This window comes from Zootoca vivipara, chromosome 3 (genome assembly GCF_965207765.1).
Source record: "Zootoca vivipara chromosome 3, rZooViv2.hap1.1, whole genome shotgun sequence".
Classification (NCBI taxonomy): Eukaryota; Metazoa; Chordata; class Lepidosauria; order Squamata; family Lacertidae; genus Zootoca; species Zootoca vivipara.
In genome coordinates, this window is record NC_142586.1 from 15837791 (window position 1) to 15861836 (window position 24046).

Sequence of the window (24046 nt, forward strand, 5' to 3'; positions counted from 1 at the left end):
AAAATTGAAACCTAGGTGTTGATCCTGTGACCTATTTTCTATATTTCCTTTCCCGCTGCCAGTTATTCCCCGGGACACTGTTAAAGGTAGATAAGGCGGCTCGATTTGTTTTGTTACAAGATGATAATCTCTCCCCCCCCCCCAATGCCACCACTTTTCTTTCTCACTATGGCCTGTTAGCTTAAATGGGTTTTAGCCAAAGGTTGATAATTATCATAGAGAGGAAAGTAACACCGCCAGGAGTTCATTTTCCATTTTGACACTTGCCTTCCTTTGAATCCCCCCACACCTTGGCCCCCTCCCCGTTTCCCATTTTGTCACTATCATAAAAGGGTCTCCCGCAGACAGGGAGGCCACAGATTTCGCCTGCTTGCAGCTTTGACAGGAAATCATTCCCGCTTTTCCCCCTTGCCACAAATCGGGCCAGGCTTTGGTGAGCATGGAAGGGAGTGCGGAGTCAGAGAACTCTTCCTACTTCTCCTCATGGGACTGGAAGACTGGGCCTCTGGAGCTCAGCCAGAGCTCATCTCCCCAGAGCATCTCTCCATCCCCTTCCTTCGAATCCTATGCAACCTCGCCTTGTCCCCTTGTGATGGAGATGCCCTGTGCCGCCAGCAGCAGCAGTGACAGCAGCAGCAACAGCAACAGGAGCTATACCCTGGTGGACTTTCCTCCTGTCTATCTCCCAGGCCCTGGCCAGGGCAAAGCCCTCGCCAAGGGCTCCAAAGTCAGGATGTCTGTTCAGCGCAGGAGAAAGGCCAGCGAAAGGGAGAAGCTGAGGATGAGGACCTTGGCCGAGGCGCTGCACACTCTTCGCAACTACCTGCCTCCCGTCTACAGCCAAAGGGGTCAGCCTCTCACCAAGATACAGACGCTGAAATACACCATCAAGTACATCAGCGAGCTCACAGACCTGCTGAACAGCGTCAAGCAAGTATAGAGAGGCCTGGGAGACTCTGGGAAGGTTTCCTCGCCGAGAAAGCAGGAGTCATTTCTTTCCCTTTCTTTAAGGAGTAACTTTCCATCGGGCAAACATGGACCTGTTCAGAAGTTGCTCTGCAAACAAGCTGATCTAAAGGGAGCTGCCCACAGTTGGATGTTTGTATTGGGACGAGGCAAAGGAGGACCAGATCTCGGTCAGGAACAATGGTGACAGTGTGGTTTTGAAATAATCACTATTCCACTGAACAGTTTTTGAAATTAATTATAGCTGACCAAATTCCTTCTGCTTAGGTATGCTTTTGAGTTGGTGATCTGTGGACTTCTTTCTTTTTTTCTTTTTTAACCCCGTATGTTTGCTATCATGTCTCTTTGCTGTTTGTAGGCACTTTATATTAGCAGCAGGATAAAGATGTGTACGTTTAGTTGGAGAAATGCTTCTTCACTCATTTTCTACAGTAGCTTTGGTGGAGGAAAGGAAACAACAACTTTGTAATAAAAAGCTGCTTCCATATGGGTTTATTACATCCCTGAAAGAGATTAGAGTTGGAATTCTAATCCGAGATCCTTTTTAGCTGTTACTATTTAGAAAATATTTTTCCCCCTGCTGTCAAATATTCCCAGGATGGTTATATTTCTAACATAAGAGTACATTGCTCTGGTTCGTTTCAATCTGAAAGTGTCTGTGCGCTTCTGCAAATGTAGAACTGCTTTCTATTGGACAGAGCTCCAAAGCGAATTTATGGCAACCGGGAACAAAGGAATGATGGTTAGTCTATTGGTATCTAAATGAAAATAACCCATGTAGGAGGCATGTGTCCTCAGGGGGCATAAAGTAAGCTTAGTTCCAAGCAATGTACAAATTTCCTGGCAAGAAGTTCATGTGCTTTACAGATGAGATGTGTGAGCTGTTAAAACAGGAGAGGGCCCCTCTCTCAAAAGGGCTCCTGTGCAGATAGCATTGGGCAATCCATGTCTAGACCATCACATGTGGTGTGTGTGTGTGAATGTACACGCGCCCCCAGTGTGTGTTTATGCAGTGATATACATGCACACGCAGCAGCTGGCTCATGTGACTACCTGCACACTGGTTCCATGCTATTCCTGCATTTAGGCTGCAATCCTACACACACTTGATTGGATTCATAGGGTTGCCATATTCCAAAAGGTTGAAATCGAGGGGCAAAGTTATTGCAAAATCCATCCACCCCCACCCCCCAAAATGATTTTTTAAAAAGCTATTTTTTAAGGAAATTTGCAAAAAAATCATCACTTCCAACTTGGGGTTGTTGTATGCCCAGGTTTCCCCAGGCATTTTTACTGATTTTTGGAAATTCCACCCGGGTGCTATTTACAGCAGAAGAATCCCAGATATGTCCAGGAATTTTCCAACGTGCGCTTCCAGCCCTAGCCTGGAAGCCGGTCCCATTGAATTCAATGGGGTTGGCTTCTGAGTAGACTGGGCTGAGCTTAAAAGTCCTTTGTTGAGTAGCAACTGCATTACATTTGAAGGAGCCCCCACATACCTGGGTGACCAGGAAGTCTTGAGTATTATAGAATAAGGATTTTAACTGCTGAGTGATAAAATGTAACAGGATTGATCCCCGCCTGGGATGGCTGCACATTCCTGCATTGCAGGGGGTTGGACTAGATGATCCTTAGGGCCCTTTCAAATTCTACAATTCTGTGATCCCTTGGTGATTTGCTTGCTCCATTACCAGCCTGTTGGACCAGTGATCTGCTCTTTGCAGAATCTGCAGCTGGGAAATAATGCCTTTTAGGACCAATGTGTGTGTGGGGGGGGGGGGCAAGCTCATGTTCTCCTGAATTCTTGGATCAAGCAAGATGTTGCAAAAAAAATTTTTTTTGCAGTTTTTGCTGTCACCTGATTATCTTGATCTGCTAGAACAGGCATCCCCAAACTTCGGCCCGCCAGATGTTTTGGACTACAATTCCCATCTTCCCCGACCACTGGTCCTGTTAGCTAAGGATCATGGGAGTTGTAGGCCAAAACATCTGGAGGGCCGCAGTTTGGGGGTGCCTGTGGTAGAAGAAAGGACACAGTAGAAAATGGTTGAGCAACCTGGTCTGGATAGTAGCAAAGGGGTAATAACCTCACTCCTCAAATCATTATACAGTAAAGAGTGCAAGCCAGAATCGCATGAGCTACTGATTCAATACTGCCATCTCCACATGGACATAAGTGTTTTTCCAGTGGGATTTTTTGAAATCGACCCTCAAATACAACCAAAGACAGTATATTTAAGGCCCAACCATACTGGGATGAGAGGAAGGGTTTATGGAGCAGGTCCATTTTGTCTTGTGGGGAACTGCTTATGAGGTAGATTGCTTGGTAGGGCACTCTTCATCTGAGAGTCATGGGTTCAAGCCCCACATTGGGCAAAAGATTCCTTCATTTCAGGGGGTTGAGCTAGATGACCCTAGTGGTCCCTTCCAACTCTACAATTATATGATTCTCTGGTTCTATGAAGGCTGGAATTCAAGACATCCCTACTTAGAATAAAGACCCGTTTATTTCAGGAGCCCTTACTCCAAGGTTAAGTGGGGTTATGATTGCAGCCTAATTCTTCAGTTGTACAAAGATAATCAAAATTTAAGGAAAAAGTTACATACCTGCAAATAACTCTCTACCCAAGCATACTTTTAAATACTGGGACGTTCGTTTTTTAATTATTTTATTTATTGGTTTTGTTAAATAATTTCAGTTGCAGGCAACCTTTACATGTAGTAAGAACAGAAAAATACAGGATGGCATTCAACTGGATTTTAAACAGAGTAGAGCCACTGAAATTAACAAGCATGATTAAGTCAGGTCCATGAATTTCGATGCACCTACTCTGAGTAAAATTTAGCTGAATACCACCCACTGTCCTTTGAAATAAAGTGTGCTGTAACGTTTTAGTATCCATCCATCACTTCAAATTATCAGTGCTCAACACATTCCCCCAAAGTGTACTCAGAGCCTAGGAGGTCTCTCTAGCCTTTGACAACGTTGTTGTAAATTGCTCTTTTTATTTTCTCCCTAACCACCCACTATCACCCTGCAAGGAACTATGTAGAAACCTCTGCGTGCAAGTCTTAAGTTCCTGTTAACTTTAAGTTAATCAATGTCAAAGGTGCATCAGGCTGCAACGCGCAAAAGAAAACATTTGCATTGTCAATTTTGCTTGAAATTGATTTCACACGACCCTGTTCTGCCCTCTGAGAGCAGAACATGGGGAGGGGAAAGAGAAGGATCTGTATAATGCTGCAATGCAGATACGAAGAGCAAGATACAAGGAGTTCACCTCTCATTTTGCCTGGGACGTGGCACACAGGGACAGCCTGGTACACAGAATAGCTTCAAAATGCACACCGCACAGTGTGAAAGGAAGGTTGGGAATGGTAACAATGAAGACACAGTCTTGGATTGTCTGGTTTGCAAATAATAGCATGACTTTAAAAAAATCGGATCACTTGTTCCTCCACCACCAAGCCTTTTTTTTTTTTAACATGTCAGTATATGGGCACAGAAATGTAATTGTCTCTTATTGTCTCAGCTCTAAAAAAATATTTACATGGAAGGAGCGTCTTTTAAATGACATGGAGGTACATTTAAAGCACGTGGTTCTTCCTTATGTTACCAGAAAATTGCTGTACAGAGAAATAACCCCCCTCCCCAAACACTGTTAATAATGCACAGCGTTTTTGCACTTTAATGTTGGCTATATCTTAGAAATATCGCTTTTGGTGCCGATACCTAACGTGAATTTAGAATGCATACTAACAACAAACTTTATGTTCTGAGCGCCTAGCCCTAGTCTTATGTAGCCAAAACAGCACCATCCACAAGGGGGGCAGGGACGCGGGTGGTGCTGTCGTCTAAACCACTGAGCCTCTTGGGCTTGCCAACCAGAAAGTCAGCAATTCAAATCCCTGTGACGGGGGAGCTCTGACCCAGCTCCTGCCAACCTAGCAGTTCAAAAGCATACCAGTGCGAGTAGATAAATACGTAAACAGCATTTCCGTGCGCTCTGGCTTCCGTCATGGTGTCCTGTTGCGCCAGTAGCGGTTTAGTCATGCTGGCCACATGATCCGGAAAGCTGTCTGCTCGGAAAGCTGTCTGCTCCCTTGGCCTGAAAGTGGAGATGAGCGCCGCACCCCATAGTCAAGTTTGACTGGACTTAACCTTCCAGGGGTCCTTTACCTTTACTTTTTTACCTATCTACAAGGGGGTAATGCTATCTGTCAGCAGGCTGGGGGAAAGCACATCTGAACCACATGGCTTTCCCCCAAAGTATCCTGGGAACAGCAGTTGGTTAAGGGTGCTGGGAATTGTAGCTCTGTGGGAAGTGAACTACAGTTCCCAGGATTCTTTAGGGGGAAGGTATATGCTTTGGAATGGGATGCAGGTGGCGCTTGCCTATGGCTTGCCGATCAGAAGGTCGGCTGTTCGAATCCCCGTGACGGGGTGAGCTCCTGTTGCTCGGTCCCAGCTCCTGCCAACCTAGCAGTTTGAAAGCACATCAAAGTGCATGTAGATAAATAGGTACCGCTCCAGCGGGAAGGTAAACAGTGTTTCCGTGCGTTGTTCTGGTTCGCCAGAAGTGGCTTAGTCATGCTGCCCACAGATGACCCGGAAGCTGTGCACCGGCTCCCTCAGCCAATAAAGCAAGATGAGCGCCGCAACCCCAGAGTCGTCCGCAACTGGACCTAATGGTCAGGGGTCCCTTTACCTTTTTATATGCTTTGGATGCACAGCATGTATGTGACCTAGTCCTAGGAGGAGACTTCTAAGACGTGTTCGAAAACGGAAGCATTTTCTTCCAGGTGTCCTGCGTTCCGGTTCTGAAACATTCAGCAATGGAGACATTTGAGAACTGAGGTACCACTGTATTTATTTGCAAATTTCCTTTAACCGTTTGCCAATGTAAAGACTTTCCTCCAGGAGAAACCTTAGAAAAAAACACACACAAAAAGAAACAAACAAAAACCCCAAACAAATCCAAAATTAACTATATCGGTTGCTTTTGTAATTGGTTGTTGTTGTTTTGTTGTGCTTTTACATTACTGGATGTGCTAGGTTGCATTTCCAAGGATGCCCGCCAGAGAGAGCACAAAATCTCTTGAAATTAGTGCATCTAGCGCTGCTATAGAGAGGAATCTCCCGTTGTTTGCTTCTATACGACTCTCCTTCCCTACTAAGCAAAGCATCCCAGACAGAGCTTGCTTTATGGTGGCTGTTTCTGATGTAGCAATGCATCTCTCATTTTCTCTCTGGGTTGAACTTCATCCCCCCTGGTTTTTGGGACACCCCTCCAGACTACCGCCGTCTCAGAAGGGACGCCAGCTGAATAATACATGAAAATAATTAATAATTCTCTTCAGACAGTTTACATTTAATTATTGAATAGTTCAACAGATCCATATTGACGATTGCACACGAGGCATTTATTTATTGATGATTGCGCCGTCCGTTTGGAATGTAATGAATTGTTTTAATTTCCACATCCTTCTTTCGAGTCCCAGGGGTCGGTTGGGCGTGGGTGGGGGATGGCTGTGGTCCTGCACAGAACTCATCTCGTGGGCTTAGTCTGAATGGGAAACTTAAGGCGCATCCGCATTGCAGTTAAGCTCCAGTTCATCCGCAGAGCGCAGCTTCGTGAACGGGAGTTGGGCAAGCACAGGTGAAGGGAAACAAAACGGGCAATGCGTGTCAGGGGGAAGACATCCCCAGCCCCTCTCTGGTGTGGACAGTAAAATGCAAATGGGAATTGGAGACAGCAGAGAGGGAAAAAAAACCTTGCAGCATTTCAAGCCAGTAATATGTACATAGCCTATTTGGACGCTATGTGGTCTAAACCACTGTGGTCTAACCACTGAGCCTCTTGGGCTTGCCGATCAGAAGGTCGGTGGTTTGAATTCCCGCAACGGAACGAGCTCCTGTTGCTCTGTCCCGGCTCCAGCCAACCTGGCAGTTCAAAAGCACGTCAAAGTGCAAGTAGATAAATAGATACCGCTGCGGTGGGAAGGTAAATGGCTGTTTTCCGTCACGGTGTTCCGTTGTGCCAGAAGTGGTTTAGTCATGCTGGCCACATGACATTGGAAAGCTGTCTGTGGACAAACGCTGGCTCCCTTGGCCTGAAAGCGAGATGAGCGCCACAACCCCATAGTCGCCTTTGACTGGACTTAACTGTCCAGGGGTCCTTTACCTTACCTTTACATAGTCTATGAGGGCTGGGAAATACCTATTTGCCTGATACTTTAGGCCAGGCACCCCCAAACTTCGGCCCTCCAGATGCTTTGGACTACAATTCCCATCTTCCCCGACCACTGGTCCTGTTAGCTAGGGATCATGGGAGTTGTAGGCTAAAACATCTGGAGGGCTGCAGTTTGGGGATGCCTGCTTTTGGCAATAATGTAGAGAGACCAAGGGTAAGCCATTTTCATTTGTTCAATTAACCCTTATACCCCATCATTATCTATCTATCTATCTATCTATCTATCTATCTATCTATCTACCTATCTATCTATCTATCTAGTCTATCATCTATAATATCTATCTATCTATCTATCATCTATCTATCATCTATAGTATCTATGTATGTATCTATCTATCATCTCCTATAATGCAGAGTTCCCCAAACTTCTGAGTTCACGAGCCCCTGCATCATAGAATCATAGAACTGTAGAGTTGGAAGGGACCCAAGGGTCATCTAGTCCAACCCCCTGCAATGCAGGAATATTTTGCCTAATGTGGGGCTCGAATCCACAACCCTGAGATTCAGAGTCTACCAACTAAGCTATCCCAGCAATCCAGCTTGCTTATTTATTTATTTCGTCATTTATTGCATTTATACTCCACCATTCCCCCCCCCCGAATGTTGAAATTAAATCAATGAATAAGCAACAGTACATGGTTATTCCCTCCTTTTTAACCCTTACAGCAACCCTGTGAAGTAGGTTAGGCTGAGAAGCAGCAACTGGCCCAAGATCACCCAGTGAGCTTCATGGGGGTGTAGGGATTCAAACCCTGGTCTCCCAGGTCCTCCTAGCCTGACACTCTAACCACTGTGCCACGCTGGATCTCCTCCTCCTCTGCAAGGCTCCGTTCCTTTGAGGTTGCCAGCAGGCATTCCAGGAAGGCTGAAGGCCCCCTGGAGTTGGCATGCCTGCCACCTGTCAAATGTGGCTCATGGTGCTGCCAGAGATAAGTATCTTGGCCTAGCAGGCTCAAACAGTTCCCCACCCCTGCTCTAGGGGGCTGGGAGGGAGTGTGAAAGCAAAGAAGGAGTCTCTCAAACAATGTTGTGTGGGGAGGAAGCACAGCAACTGTCTCCGTTTTCAACGACAACCACCTGTATACGAGACCATTGCGTCAAGGACTTTATAGGCCGTCCTTCTGGCCTGCTCGCTCTCAGCGATGAGCATGAGCCATCTTCTACAATGGGGCAATAAGTAACTTTACGGCGACAAAAGCAATGACGCCAGGCAGAATTTTACGGCGGCGCACTTAAATCACGAGGAGCAGACGAGAGAGGGAAGAAACAACCACCCCAATCACCGACGAGATTCAGCCTTCATTTTCTGCGGATTGGTTTACAATGTGCCATAATGAGACGCTGCCAAATGTTGCGTGAAGACTTCTTAATACTTCCCAGCCAATGAAGCCGGTGATGACTAGACAAAAGAAATTAGACGGCTGCAAAATCGCTAAAAGATTGCCGCTCAGGCTGAGCAGAAGGGGTGCTTATTGGCAATAGATATGCATGTTGCCTTAATGGGCTCTGTGTGTTTTTGAACTTAATTGCCACGCAGTCACTTTATTCATCAAAGTACTGCTTACATTCAGCTAATTTGTCTCTGCTGACGTGCTCCGGCTGCTGCAGTAATGATGTATGTAGTGAGAATATATATATATATATATATATATATATATATATATATATATATATATATATGAGAGAAGGGCAGAGGGAAAGTTTTTGTTGAAGTCCTAGAACCATAAGACTTGGAAGAGACCTCAAAGTCCAATGCTGAGGACAGGAAGCTCACTTCTGCAGCATTCTTCAGGGCTGGCCAACGTGGTACCTTCCATATGTTTGTCAGGGACCTGCACTGAGGAGAAATGGCAGGAGCCTCCCCCCTCCTCCTGAATCTTCCCAGGAGCAGGAGGACAGTATAGATTTGGAACAGTGGTTTGCAGAGGGGCAGAGTTCAGAAGGCAGAAGCTGGGAAATACTGGATGGGGAACAGCTAGGAGAAGAAACACTGGGGGAGAGAGGGTTAACAGATTCACTGTCTCTGGAAAGTATTCCTCCGCTCTCCCCAAGGTCAAGAAGAGCTCGGAAAGTGGCAGAACAGAAAGCACACATAGCACAGAGGGTTTACAACAGGCATCCCCAAACTGCGGCCCTCCAGATGTTTTGGCCCACAACTCCCATGTTCCCTAGCTAAGAGGACCAGTGGTCAGGGATGATGGGAATTGTAGTCCAAAACATCTGGAGGGCTGAAGTTTGGGGATGCCTGGTTTACAAGATGTAGTGATGTGGATTAATAGGCATGTAAGGGTGTGTGATCCTTAATTGGGAGCACGACCATTTCTTTGTTCTCACGCTGTGATTATTACAGTTTCTAACCGGTAAGAGGACTCCTTTTCCTTTGCTTACCTACTGCCACGGGGGGAGGAAGCCAATTCCCTGAAGCCTGACAATGTTGATAGACCACAATGGCGGACCAACATGGTCCATATCAGAGGCCATTAAAGTTCTAGTCGTGGAGCCAATGTTTCTCTCAATGACATAGATTTCATAGAATTGTAGAGTTGGAAGGGACCTTGACGACCATCTAGTTCAGTGACTAGTCCATCTCCCTGCAATGCAGGAATATGCAGCTGTTCCAGATGGGGACTGAACCTGCAGCCTTGTCATTATCAGCACCACGCTCTAACCAAATGAGCTGATGAGCTTTGCCTGCGAAAGGTCCCAAGTTCAATCCCTGGCATTTCCAGGCAGGGCAAAGAGCAATCCTTCTCTGGCACGCCAGAGAGGCATTGCCAATCAGGGCATGAGATAAGGTGGAGCTCAATGGACCGGTGGTCTGTGTCACAGCTTCCTATGTTTGTTGTTGTTGGCAAGAGACAATGGAGAGAGCCTCCAGGGGTGAAGTCAAACTGCTGCATTAGCAGCACCAAAGTGACCTGCCCGGGGAACAAGCCTGGCCATTGTATATGGAAGTCCTAGCGACAAGACCACCCTCTCGGTCTCACTGATGTGGTCCAAAGGAAAGCAGAGCAATACATTTGGCACCAGCTTTGTGGCAGGAGTTGTCAGAAGGATGCCATCCAACCGTCTTAGGGACTCCAGATTTGGTAGGGTTTACTCCTTAGCTTTTCCTTCCCCTGAAGATGTCCCACAAGGCAGCAGGTAATGGGTTTCTCCTTGGAGTTTACTCCTGAAGCCTTTCTCACAGATGTGTATAGCTGCAAGGCAGTGGAAGTTTAGGGTTAGAGTTTTCCTTCCGAGGTGGACGAGCCCCATCTGCTCCTCACTTCCCTCTCCAGCACATGCAGAAACCTCCTTATAATAATAATAAACTTTATTCGCAGTAGCCAAAGGCCATGGCAACAATAAAACAGTACACAGTAGAAGATTTGTTAAAAGCACAAATTAGAATCCTGAATTATCAATCAGTTGGTGGCCCTTATTCTAATTGCCCCAGCAATGAAGCTAGCAACCTTAGCTGTTGTCTGGTCATTTAGGTCTGATAGAAGGAAATGCATTATGGCCATGGTTGAGCGCCCTGGGATGGTTAGAAGGAGTGGAGTAAGGATCTCGTTCCTCAAGTCTTTATAAAGGGAACAGGACAGGAGGACATGTGCAACTGATTCTTTACTACCATCTCCACAGGGGCAAAGTCGTTTCTCAAATAAGAGCTCAAATACACACCTCCTGGTGTAGGGTGGTATATAAATTCTAATAATAGTAATAATAATTGTGAATCATTAGAATTGCCCAACTCCCCATGTCTATACAGATACTTGATCTTTACAGTATGAGTTATAACACAACTGCAGAGTTTAAGTAAGTGGAAGGCCAACATATTTTTTTTAAGCAAAGGAGGCTTGCTCCTAAACAGCACTGTGCATGCCTCATGAGATCAATCTAAGTGTTCTGTTTCCAGTGTTGTTTTATATGAATATCGCAACAGTTCCTAACCAGTCCCAGAATTGCTGATACAGCACTTAAAAGCTCGCCGTGCATCCCGAACATATTCCGAGCACGACCGCACGAGTCCCAAAGCTACTCTTACAGCAGTTGCGAGATGTCAGTGAATCCTGTATTGTTACGAAGAAGTCTGTTCTCAATTCCGCCGAGGTCTCTTTAGAGAACAGAACTTATTACAGCACCAATACCTTCCAGGGAAAGAAGCAGTACAAATACGAGGAAGATTGATTTCCCCCCCTCCTCACTTGAATGCCTTCTGCACTTCAAAACTCTTCTGGGCTAAGAAAATGAGCCACATCAATTATTATTATTGCTATTTTCTGATTAAACAATGCTGCATCAGTGCTCAGCGAACTGCTTACTCACGATACAATGGCCCTTGGATGAAATGGGCTCACTGCTTGCAAGGAGAGGTGGTTTGCCTTATTGTGGCATATTCTGACCCTCCTGGCCACATCCGTGCCATACATTTAAACGAGGGGTAGCGGTACTCAAACTTTTTCAGCAGGTGGCTGGTCCACTGTCCCTCAGACCTTGTGGGGGGCCAGACTATATTTTTTTGGGGGGGGGGAATGAATGAGGGACGATGAGCGGCATGCGAAAGAGCTCCGGAGATGGGCTGCTTTAAATGGCGGCCGCTCGAGAGGGGCGCTCAGCCAACTGCGGCTCCTGTGTCTTGTGAGCGGCAGGGGCTGGCGGTGGCGGAAGAAGAGTGATGATGAGCAGAGCGTGAAAGGGCTCCAAAGAGGGGTTGGCACCAACAAAACCCAGCTCCCTTCCTCTTCTAGGCAGGGTGGGGAGAAGCCAGGAGGAGGGAGGGAGGAGGCGCCGCCGTGTGAGGGAGAGGGATGGAGAGGGAAAGAACGTGCGTGCTGGCGATCCACACGCTGGAGATCCATGCGGCAATTCCCGGACCATCCGTAGGCCAGATTTAGAAGGCAATTGGAGCTGGTCCAGCCCACAGGCCTTAATTTGCCTGCCCATGATTTAAACTTTCCCCCGAAGGAATCCTGGAAACTGTGAATTCTTTGGGACCATTCCAGTGCTGTTCCCACTGCCCCCAGGATGCTCACTCTCAATTCCTTCTTGCTCTCTCCTACTGGATATTTTACACTGAAATAAGGGACAACCCTGTATGGGGTAACTGTGCCCCTGAAGGACCAGGTGTGCAGCCTGGGAGGCATTTTGGACTTGCAGCTGTCCATGGAGGCGCAGGTGAATTCTGTGACCAGGGCGGCTGTCTACCAGCTCCATCTGGTACGCAGGCTGAGACCCTACCTGCCCGCAGACTGTCTCGCCAGAGTGGTGCATGCTCTAGTTGTCTCCCGCTTGGACTTCTGCTATGTGCTCTATGTGGGGCTATCTTTGAAGGTGACCCGGAAACTACAACTAATCCAGAATGCGGCAGCTAGACTGGTGACTGGGAGTGGCCGCCGAGACCATATAACACTGGTCCTGAAAGACCTACATTGGCTCCCAGTTTGTTTCCGAGCACAATTCAAAGTGTTGATACTAACCTTTAAAGCCCTAAATGGCCTCGGCCCAGTATTCCTCAAGGAATGTCCCCACCCCCATCGTTCTGCCCAGACACTGAGGTCCAGCTCCGAGGGCCTTCTGGCGGTTCCCTCACTGTGAGAAATGAAGCTACAGGCAACCAGGCAGAGGGCCTTCTCGGTAGTGGCGCCCACCCTGTGGAACGTCCCCCCATCAGATGTCAAGGAAATAAACAACTACCCGACTTTTAGAAAACAACTGAAGGCAGCCCTGTTTAGGGAAGTTTTTAATGTTTGATGTTTTATCGTGTTTTTAATATTCTGTTGGGAGCCGCCCAGAGTGGCTGGGGAGTCCCAGCCAGATGGGTGGGGCATTAGTAATATATTATTATTATTATTATTATTATTATTATTATTATTATTATTCAGGAGAGGTGGCAACCCTAGAAAGCCCCCACTGCAAGATGACAACTCCTCAGATGTTTTCTGCCTGTGCATTGAATGGCTGCAAGGAATTGCGTCTTTGCCTGACAGCAGGAGTGCTTCATGTTGGGACCAAGTCCCAGGACTTTTCGTTTTAATTACTGCAGAACATCAAAGCGTTTTGTGGTTTGGCCCCGCTTTCTTTCCCCATCATTGTGCTATTGTTTATGATGCTGTTTTACGGAGGTCGGTTTGATCGTTAAGTTTGCTCTTAATGCTGTTGCGCCGCTGCATATGTTTCCTTGCAAGCGAACTTGATTTTTATCATAGGAAGGTGGGATCCATCTGTCTAAAACAAACTTGTATGTCATAAACTCGCAAGTTAGCAGAGATGATCTAAAGGAGCCACATCCAGCCTGTGTCGATTATTGATAAAGGGGCTGTTGCTCTGGTTTTGCCCATCCGGGATGGGAATTAGGGGTTAACAAAAAGAGCCTTAAAGCTCCTTTAATGACTGTGTGGATATTTCCTCTTTTATTGTAAATAATTTTTATTAAAAGTTTTTCAAATATCCATTTTCACAATTCAAATCTTTCAGTATACCAATGCATTCAACGACTTCCCACCTTCCCCTTCCGAGGCTCCTTTATTTTAACCACAATTCCTGCATATTCTTGTATATCCATTTAATTCAACACCCCCCCCATTTTAATATCCCTGATGTGCTGTTGAATTTATCTTAATGCTGTCAGTGTTTTCGTCTGTGTACGATTATTTTCTATATATTCAACAACAAAAATCCACTCCTCTTTAAATACTTGTTCTTCATGCTCTCTAAATCTGCTAGTTGTGCATATTCTAACGTCTTAAGTTGCCCATCCTCCTTATTAGTGACCTCACTCACTTTCCATTTTTGGGCTAACAGGATCCGAGCTGCTGCTGTTGCATACATAAATAGATTTTTTCCTGACTCCTGGGTACCTCTGTCTGAACCATTTCTAAAAGGAATGCCTCTGGGGTTTTTTTGGGGGGGGGGATAGTTGATTTAAACATTTTTTTCATCTCATTGTAAATCATTTCTCAATACCCTTTAACTTTTTTGCATGCCCACCTCATGTGGAAAAAAGTTCCTTCAATTTCCTTACACATATATGATTTGTATTTATACATCCTAGCTAAACTACTCGGTGTTAGATACCATCTATAAATCATTTTCATAGAGTTTTCCTTCAAGGTTTCCTGAATGGGCAATTGGCTTGCTGGGGAGGTAGAGGAGCGCCTTGGATCAGAGCAGCGCACAGCAGTTTTGGGAAGTTCAGGTTAAGTCATGATGTCATGCACCTCTCTAGTCCTTGTGTGGCCATTTAAAGCAGGGAGGGGGAGGATGGGAACAAAATGGAATGTGTTGCCTTTGCCTGCCATTGGCTATTGCGCCACCTACTGTTGGCTCCTTGGCTTCCACCCTACCAATCCCAGTGGGCTCATATGAATATAACCTGTAGAGAAGCTGCTATTTTTTTCCTTGCCTGCCTTAAAGTTGTTTTTTCAACATCTTTATTTTCTTACACCTGTATAGGGAAGTTTTTAATATTTGATGTTTTACTGTGCTTAATGTGTTTAATTTGTTGGGAGCTGCCCGGAGTGCAACCTGAGTTCAGCATGGGTGGCATATAAACAACAAGTTGTTGTTGTTGTTACAAAAAAAAGATGGCATAAGGGGGAGCACCTGATCAGGAATATGACAAAGGCAGATTTAGGGGAGTGTGTCCGACCAGTTTGGTTGCACAAGGTGCAGAGCCTCAAGAGTATCACAACTCTGAGGTTGAAGGTGAGGGGCTGCCAAATTTTGGCACCACACAGGACACAGCTGAAATTTGAGACCCCATGGTGTCATGGTGGTCGGCTTTAAGGTGGGCGGCACTGTGGTCCAAACCACTGAGCCTCTTGGGCTTGCTGATCAGAAGGTCAGCGGTTTGAATCCCCATGACCGGGTGAGCGCCTGTTGCTCTGTCCCAGCTTCTGCCAACCTAGTAGTTCGAAAGCACGCCAGTGCAAGTAAATAAATAGGTACCGCTGCGGCGGGAAGGTAAATGACATTTCTGTGTGTTCTGGGTTCTGTCACAGTGTTCTGTTGCATGAGAAACGGTTTTGTCATGCTGGCCACATGACATGGAAAGCTGTCTGTGGACAAACGTCAGCTCCCTCGGCCTGAAGCGAGATGAGCTCTGCAACCGCATAGTCGCCTTTGACTGGACTTAAATGCCCAGGGGTCCTTGACTTTTTTCTCTCTTTTTTGCCCTCGCACGTCCCGTTTGCAATGGGAGGAAAGCATCCATTGGCACTGTTTAATATGGTTTTAAAAATAAATGTGCAAGGGATAAAGGTGGGAATAACTGTCATGCCCAGCTTGGCCCTTTGTCTAGAAAAACTGGGGTGCAGCGCTGTAGCCGATTCCCAAAGCTGGCAATTTTGAGGCTGGCTGTGCTGTATAGGCATATATGCTTGCCTTCATCGCCTGCCTCTTTATGCATTTGTTGACAGAGCAAATACTACAGAGATGTTGCATAAGTTGCTGCATTGTTGTCGCGACCTGCTCCGGGACCTTAGAGTGAAGGACGGATAATAAATCAAATTGACAACAACAATGCTGTCCCATCCCATTACATATGTCTCCTCAAAAGCAAGCCCCACAGAGTTCAGTGGGACTCAGACAAGTGTATCTGCAGGACATCTGCCTGAACTGGGTAATGCATCTTCTTCTCCAGGGAAGTGGAGAGTCTGGAAGAGTTCGGCATTTTATGTGCACTCCCTCATCCAGATACAAAAGAAGGGGAAAGGAAATGTTTCCATTATTCATGAGAGCAGAGTGGGAATGTGACTAAACGCTCTCAATACACAAGGACTCTCATCTCTCTCTCTGATCAGCACCACTCGCCTGCACAGAATTATTGATTCCAGGTTTCCATCCTCCTGAAGCACTGCTAGGTAAATTTCCAAAGCTATTTCCCCCTGTGATGATGCCTCTAGTCTATAATCTTGCTTTGGCAAGCCGAGGAACCACTCAGTGACAAGTGGCAAAGTGCTGCCTTACCCCCACTTTTCTTCATTGTCACTGAGCGCTTCCCCCAGCTTGCCAAAGCACAATTGTGGGCTATAGGTATTGTCACAGGGGAAAATAGCATCCCCCAGGGATGAAGGAAGAGTGGCCTAAGGTAGGGATGGGTGAAATCTGTGGTCCTCCACCAGGCGATGTTGTGGGGACTCCAGCTCCCCATCAACCACACACCCAGCTCAGCACAGCTGTTAGTCAGGGATGACAGTGGGGGCAGGGCAAGTGTGCCAATCTGAGTAGATTATTGAGGGGGGGGAGGAAGAAGCCCCACTCCACACAATCAATCACAAAATGCACCATACGCTCATCAACTTGGGGTGTGTGTGTCCTTGGCCCCCTCAAATAATTTACCGGGGGGGGGGGGACCTCAGCCCCTAGGAGTTGGCACCTATGCTGCTGCAGGGGCCAACTTTGGTAATCTGGTGCCTTGAATCTCTCTCCCCACCCCCCTTTTGAGTAGGTACCCATATAAATATGAGTTGCTGTTATTACTTAGGGCCCCCTTGGCTCATCAATCTTTGTGGGGGAACCCTAGATCCCCTTAAATCCGGCGCAATAACTACAGCCTATCCTCCCCCCTCACTAGGAATCCTGGGAACTGTAATTTTTTTAAGGGTGCTAGGAATTGTAGCATTGCGAGGGGGGGACGACTAAAGTTCCAGAGAGAGAGAGAGAGAGAGAGAGAGAGAGAGAGAGAGAGAGAGAGAGAGAGAGAGAGAGAGAGAGAGAGAGAGAGAGAGAGAGAGAGAGAGAGAGAGAGAGAGAGAGAGAGAGAGAGAGAGAGAGACGTGTTCTAAACGTACGGGATGCAGCTTAACTTCGGAGCGTTTGACTTCTGTGGGACTTGACTCCTGCGTCGTCACGATGCGCAGCGCGGCGCGCTACATTTTTGCCACCTCTTTCTCTGCCTCTCTCTCAGGGCAAGCATCTTGCGTGGCCTTTCTCATCCGTCCGGGCGCCCGCAGCGAGCAGTCCGTGCACGCCTCCTTCCCCGCAATGTGGGGCTTGCAGGACACGGTGGGGGAAGCCGGGAGGGAGGCCGAAGGACCGCCCTTCTTCCGTGTCTCCTCCTCCTGCCGCTGCTGCGGGGCTGCCGGCGAGCGCCTGCCAAAGCCGCGCTGCGTCCTGGGGACTCGCCACGCGCGCCGGGCGCCACCAGATGCTCCACGGAGCAGCTCCCTTTCCCCGCGCGCCACGCTTCCAGTGCCAGGTATTTCCCCTCGCCATCGCGGTGGAGAGGGTCAGGGAGGGGGGTCCCCCTTCTTCTCCGCCCCCTCCGGCTCCCATCTCCGTCGCTTGGGTCCGCCTTTTCCCCGTAAACTTTCCCTGGGGTCGCCTCGCCTTGCCTCTCCAGCCTTTGCTTCGTGCGCGCAAAAGAAACTTCGTTGCATCCTCTCCGCCTTCCTTTGCGCCTCCCAAGTTTTCAGTTCAGTTAAGGAGACTGGAAAGAAGAACAATGTTTTCCCCCCTCTCATCGGGCTCCCAGGCACCTTATTTCATCATCATCATCATTATCATCATTATTTACTTATTTATTAAACTTGTAGAGCACCCCCCCACACACACCTTGCGTAAAACTGAGAGCGCCGCTCCGTTTCTTATTTGCAGCGCCAGAGGGTCCCATAGGGGACACTGTTGTGGAAACTCAGCCCTGCGGTTTAGGGGTTGTGTCGGGGCGAGCTGTGCTTCCTTTGCACACGCTCAGAGGCAGTGACCTTGCCATCTGGGCTGCAGGTGGAGTGTGCAATTACTAGCTAAGGCTGCAGTCTGAATTCAGTGGGACTTGCTTCTGAGCAGACGTGGTTACTAGGATTGCAGCCTGAAATCTCGCATGAAGCCTACAAACAGATTTCCATGCTCCGTGGATGTCCTTTCAGAAGACAAGTGAAGCCTCATGGATTGTGTGGGGTTTTTTTAAGGGTGGGTGGTTTGCAGAGATTGACTTGGAATCATTTCCTGCCCCTTTGAAATGTAGTGACTTTTTCTCTTTGAAATGTGAATGTTGTGTAATTCTATGGGGGAAGAAATGGGACGTCTCAGATACGGAACTTGGTTTTCTACTTTACTGTAGTAATTTTGGTCTTTTACTAGGGAATGTGATGTTGTTGGTTTTTAGCATGAAACTGCATTAGATTGGACTCTGTGTCTCTGTGTGCTTAGTAAGGGGAATGACAAACTCTTTGAGACTTTGAGAATTGTAGAGTTGGAAGGGGTCCTCCAAGGGTCATCTAGTCCAACCCCCTGCAATGCAGGAATCTCAATTCAAGTTCAAGCACCCATGCCAGATGGCCAATCAAGCTCTTCTTAAAAACCACCAAGGAAGGAGAGTCTGTCACCTTCTGAGGGAGTCCATTCCTCTGTCGATGTTTAGTCGGAATCTCCTTTCTTGTAACTTGAATTCATTGGTTCAGATCCTGCCTTCGGGGGCAGGAGAAAACAGTTATGTTTCCAACACGGGTCACATTCTGCTGATCTTGGCAGTCCTGCAAGGTTTGCCATCTGCAAGGGAGATGATGTTCCTTGAAATGTGGGTGCTTCCAGGCTACTGCTATTTTAGGATGAGATGCAATCAATATATTGTTCAATTCAAGTCGTGCAATTAAATGCTGTGTTGATACTCTTGTATAACACATCCCCCACTCAAAAAAAACAAAAAAACCTCAGACTTTTTGTGATAAGGAAAGTGATTGGAAAAGGGACTCGAAAATGCTTGCTTTGACACAATGCCATCTAACTTCCTTTGCAAACAAATTGGGATGAATGCTTGATAAATAGCTGGCTTTTTCTAAGCTCTCTCCAAACTTTGTGCAAACAAATCAGGACAAATGCTGAAAAAACAAAACAAAAAACAACGGTCACCTGGAAGCCCATACTGCAGAGATCCACCCCGTCTTTCCAGAAGACAGATTTTAATAGTAGTCTAGTCTGACCAAACTGCGGGAGGCAGTGGAAGACAGGAGTGCCTGGCGTGCTCTGGTCCATGGGGTCACGAAGAATCGGTCACGACTAAACGACTAAACAACAACAACAACAGGTTCATTTTCTTTGAAGTATTAGTGTACTATGGTACATTGGATGGTAATGGTATTGCTGCACTTGAAATGGATTTATTTCTCAAAATCAAGGTGCATTAATTGTCTTTTTATAATGCCCTTCAATTTCCTAAGTGTGTTTTAAAGAGACAGTGGAAGCCGGGTCCTTCTTATCCCCTAAGTGACCTGATCTGCCTTCTCCCTTCGCCTTTGTTTTTTCATCAGATATTACAAAAATATTTGGAAGCAACTATTTAACTTGGCTTTGGTTATTTTTGGTCAGGCTTCACAACACTCTTGTTTAATCCTTTCCCCTAAAAATATAATAATAATCCAGTTAAGTTTCTGTAACGAAACCAAGAAGAAGCCAGAAATCATCTTCCAAAAGTTGAACTGTGCAGCAGCACCCTGTAGAAGAGAATTGATGTGAACCCTCTTTCAGCTGGGATGCTTTAGGCATCGATGTCATCAGCTAGTTCTTTCTCTTCTCCCTTTATTTTTTGTGCTACCACAATTGCTCCATGCATTATATTTCTAGGTTACACTTAAAACAAGAGAAGGGCTCCTCAGAGGCCCAAGTGCATCCCACTGCCCGTGCAGGAAATCCATAGCCACGGCATCTCTTGATAAGTAGCCTTCAGCATTTGCTTAAAAACCACAATCAGGGCAGCCTGTTCCACAACCGAGAAGCTCATCCCATCAGGAAGTTATTTCTAGTGGTACAAACCTTTTGTTGCTTTACGTTACAATGTATTGAGGTAAATGTATTTTGGAGGGATGCGGGTGGCGCTGCGGTCTAAACCACTGAGCCTCTTGGGCTTGCTGATCAGAAGGTCGGTGGTTCGAATCCCCATTGCTCTGTCCCAGCTCCTGCCAACCTAGCAGTTCGAAAGCACACCAGTGCAAATAGATAAATAGGTACCGCTGCAGCGGGAAGGTAAACGGCATTTCCGTGTGCTCTGGTTTCTGTCACGGTGTTCCGTTGTGCCGGAAGCGGTTTAGTCATGCTGGCCACATGACCTGGAAAGCTGTCTGTGGACAAATGCTGGCTCCCTTGGCCTGAAAGCGAAATGAGCACCGCAACACCATAGTTGCCTTTGACTGGACTTAACCATCCAGGGGTCCTTTACCTTTACCTACAGTGTATTATGTAAAGACTGTGAAACTGGCAAATGGAAATGTCAGTCAGTTTGGCCTCATTAAGGGGCAATATTTCAATATGAGTAGGAAAATGAGAGTGCCCCTAAACATTAGGGGTGTTTTTTAGGGGGGGGAAGCACTGCCTACAGTGTATGTACTTTTCCTGGTTTATTTGGCTGTTTTGTAACACAAGAAAATCTTTAATAAAAACCAAGAACTGAGTTTGTAGTGAAGCAAACTTGATTTAGGTGTGCACATGCAACAGCAATTGCCATTAACAGACTCTGAACTCCCCCCTCCATGCACAACCACACACCGTATGTGTAGACAGGAACCGTTTTCAAGCGTCCTTGTGAGGGAAGCATTCTAAATCCAAGAGGGGTTTTCTAGGCTTCTTTCGCAGAGATCAAAGGTATGAACACATTTCTTAAGGAACAGGAGAGGGGAAGAGAACCGGAGAAGTTTGCCACTGTGGGTTTTGTCTTCATTAATTCCACCCCCACCCCGGCTGTGGAATTTTTTACTGTATTACAGTAACCCATTAGTGTGAAATCATCTCTTTTTCTCCAGACCTTGGCTAGTGTTCATGCAGAGCAGGACTGGCAAGGAGGGATGCTGGGTTGCACTACTTTGCTGAGTATGTGGTCCGGTTTGTCAGCAAAAGTGTCGGAGAGTAATTAATTGCACGCAGAAGTTTTGCTGGGAAAATATATTCTCGCTAGTCCTGGTGTTGGAAGGCGCTGAAGAACCTGCAGGAGGAGAACAGGCAGGTTGGCTTAGTTGTGTGTGTGTGTGTGTGTGTGTGTGTGTGTGTGCAGACATTCTTGGTGCAAGCACTTTTATTCTTGTTAAAAAAAGCTGGCAGTGTGTGTGTGTTTGCTTGAGGGGGGGGGGAATCTGGAGCAATCTTGCAGCCAGTACGTTTTCAGGAAACAAATAGTATCTTGGTGGTGTGTGTGTGATTTAATGGGAAAACGTCACGGATGGAATGATCCCTGCCATTTGCTCACTCCCTTGCACACTGTGGTTGCTTTTAGTTAGAATTGATCGTTCCCGGGTGAAATACATTAGAAGAAAGGCATCATTAACTTAGGAATGACCCTAAGAAAGTATGTTTTGGGTGGGCGTACTTGTCGGGTGTCAATTCTCTGGCAAAATTCCAGAGCTTATAAGATTTTAGCAGTGTCCTTTATATGAAGAGCAAAAGACTTCAGAGTGAGGGTCTAATGGGCAGGGATTGCCAAATGACCAGTAGATAACTCTGAATGCGCTGTGGTGTTTTACATTTATAATCCACTTTTCCTCCAAGCAGCTCATGGTGGCGTGAAGTCCTCCTTCCGCCACCCACTTTGTCCTCACAGCAACCCTGTGAGGTGGGGAAGGCTGAGAGGCTGAGAGACTGTTCCAAGGCCACCCAGTGAACTTCATGGCTGGGTGGGGATTTGAACCCTGCTCTCCCAGATCTGAGCCCAACTGTTGGGCCGTACTGGGTCTCACGATAGGATTTCATGATATCTTGTGATTTGCCTTCCAGGCATTTGTGGCGAGATACAGTCCAGTCTTGGGTGTACTTACTCAAAAGTTCTCAAAGGAAATGGGCCAAAACTACATTCTGGCTAGATGGCACTGCTCAAGATGCTGTGTGACAAGGGCTGGTGGACTGATCAGCTTTTTGTCCTCAGCTGGAAGGATGTGTGTAGGGTTTACTCCTTCGCCATTTCTTCTCTTGAACATATCCCACACGGCAGCTGAGATTTAGTACCAGAGTTTACCTTTCCCTGGTTAGGCTGCCTTCCCAGGTGGACAAGCCCCATCTGCCCCTCTTCTCTCTCCAGCACATGCAGAAACCTCCTAACCATAGCTGCCAAGTCTCCCGTTTTCCCCGGGAAATCCCTGTTTTTCCAGCTGTTCCTAGCTGAAAAAACGGATTTTTTTTTGTTTCCCCCCGGTTTATTCTGGCACGACGGCCATTTTGGAACTGGGCGGAGCATGCTCAGAAGCGACTTTTGATGCTGCTCTGCCCAGTTCCAAAATGGCTGCAGTGTGACTTCTGGCGTGGCGGCCATTTTGGAACTGGGCAAAGCAGCATCAAAAGTCACTTCTGAGCATGCTCCGCCCAGTTCCAAAATGGCGGCAGCGCTACTTCCGGCCTGCTATTTCCGGCCCGGTCCCTTATTTCTCTGACAGCAACTTGATAACTCACTGAGGGTTTGAGGCCCACTGACTACCCCCACTTGGTTTTGACTTATTTTGTACATACGAGAATAATAAAAGATGGTGATCTGGCAGATCTTTCTGAAATTGTTCCTGTTGCTGGCCATGTGAAATTTTTGACTGATAAGGTTGTTGTTTTTTTAAAGTGAGGTTATGTGTAAGGAAGTATTTTTGCTGAATCAGACAGTCTTCCATGCAACTCAGTATTGTTTACAACAGTTTTCCCCAAACTTGGGTCTCCAGCTGTTTTTGGACTACAACTCCCATCAACCCTAGCTAGCAGGACCAGTGGTCAGCGATGATGGGAATCATAGTCCAAAAGCAGGTGGAGACCCAAGTTTGGGAAACCCCTATTTGCACAGGTGGAGAGCAGCTCTCTAGTTTTCAGACACAACGTCTTTCACTATCTGAAATTGAACCTGGGACCTTATGATTGCAAGGCAGATGCTCCAACCACTGAGCAATATAGCCTCTTCCTTTCTCCTTTTCTTGCTGTATCCATAGTTGTCTAAACAGGGTATCTGTAATCCTTAGCAATAAGCAACAAAGAGGTTTCCAGTCTGCAAAACCAGGACTTCCCCTCGAAACAGTAGGAAGGCTTAAGAAACAAGAATGCCTGGTTAAAATTAAAAGTAATTCTCTGGAGGCAAATTTATAAACCAGAGGTCAGAATTTGTCCTGCCTTGACCCTGTGGAGAGGCCGAGTGGTCCTATATCAGGGAACATTCCCACACTGACTGCTCCAAGGACATGTCAGCATAGAAGAAGGAAAAGCACATTTGGAAGCCCGGACGAATAATTGGCATTTGGCCCTCAAGGTAATCCTAATTATTGAACTAAGTCTTCCAGAGCAGTGAAAAGTAATAATGGCCAATTCAATGTCACTTAGAAAGTGCTGTAATATGGGGTTGGTCGGTTTCTTGGCCATGATCCAGACCTCATAGAAAACAACGAATAAGACAAGAGAGCTTCGCAAGTTTCTGCTTCTGCTGAGCACGGTAACCGATGATATGATGGCTCCTCAAAACGGAAATCGATGTTTGAAACCTAACCACATTTCCCCTCCCCTGACATCTTTATTTAAAAAGTACATAATTATATGCACACTAAATATGTTGAGATGTAAGAGAAAAAGAGAAACAGCACCCGTATTGAATGGAAAGTAATGGGGGGGGGAGAAATACCCACAGCTGTATACTTTACAAAGTTGCTATTGTACTTCACCAGATCTTAATCTATTACAGTATTTGTAAGAATGGATTCCAAACATCGTTGAATTTGTCCATGGCAAGTCTGCGTTTATATGTTGTGAGTTTCAATCCAATCGTAGAAGCATTTTTTATTTTTCCAATTCATCTGTATCAGTCTTTTTGCTATGGTAAGGGTACAAAGAGTCTACTCGCGTTGTCCTTTTGTAAGGTTCCATGTGCTGGATATATAATTCAAAAGGATATTTTGCTCTGTGAA

General features: G+C 46.5%; 2 protein-coding genes across 2 annotated transcripts in view; both read left to right on the plus strand.

Annotated features, from left to right (window-relative positions):
- The first annotated feature begins 436 nt into the window (after nucleotides 1-436).
- Nucleotides 437-1363, plus strand: MSGN1 (mesogenin 1). The gene has a single exon (XM_035111229.2). It carries the CDS (start codon nucleotides 440-442, stop codon nucleotides 938-940), a length of 501 nt encoding a protein of 166 aa, XP_034967120.2. The 5' UTR covers nucleotides 437-439; the 3' UTR covers nucleotides 941-1363.
- Nucleotides 1364-17268: 15905 nt separating this feature from the next.
- The window catches only part of KCNS3 (potassium voltage-gated channel modifier subfamily S member 3), a 50159-nt gene continuing 43381 nt past the window's right edge, over nucleotides 17269-24046 (plus strand). The window contains exon 1 of the mRNA XM_060272429.2: nucleotides 17269-17403. The gene's annotated coding sequence lies outside the window, so the exon portion shown is untranslated. The remainder of the gene's footprint in view (nucleotides 17404-24046) is intronic.

Coding starts and splice junctions, on each gene's coding strand:
- MSGN1 (XM_035111229.2), top strand. CDS start 440: ATGGAAGGGAGTGCGGAGTCAGAGAACTCTTCCTACTTCTCCTCATGG.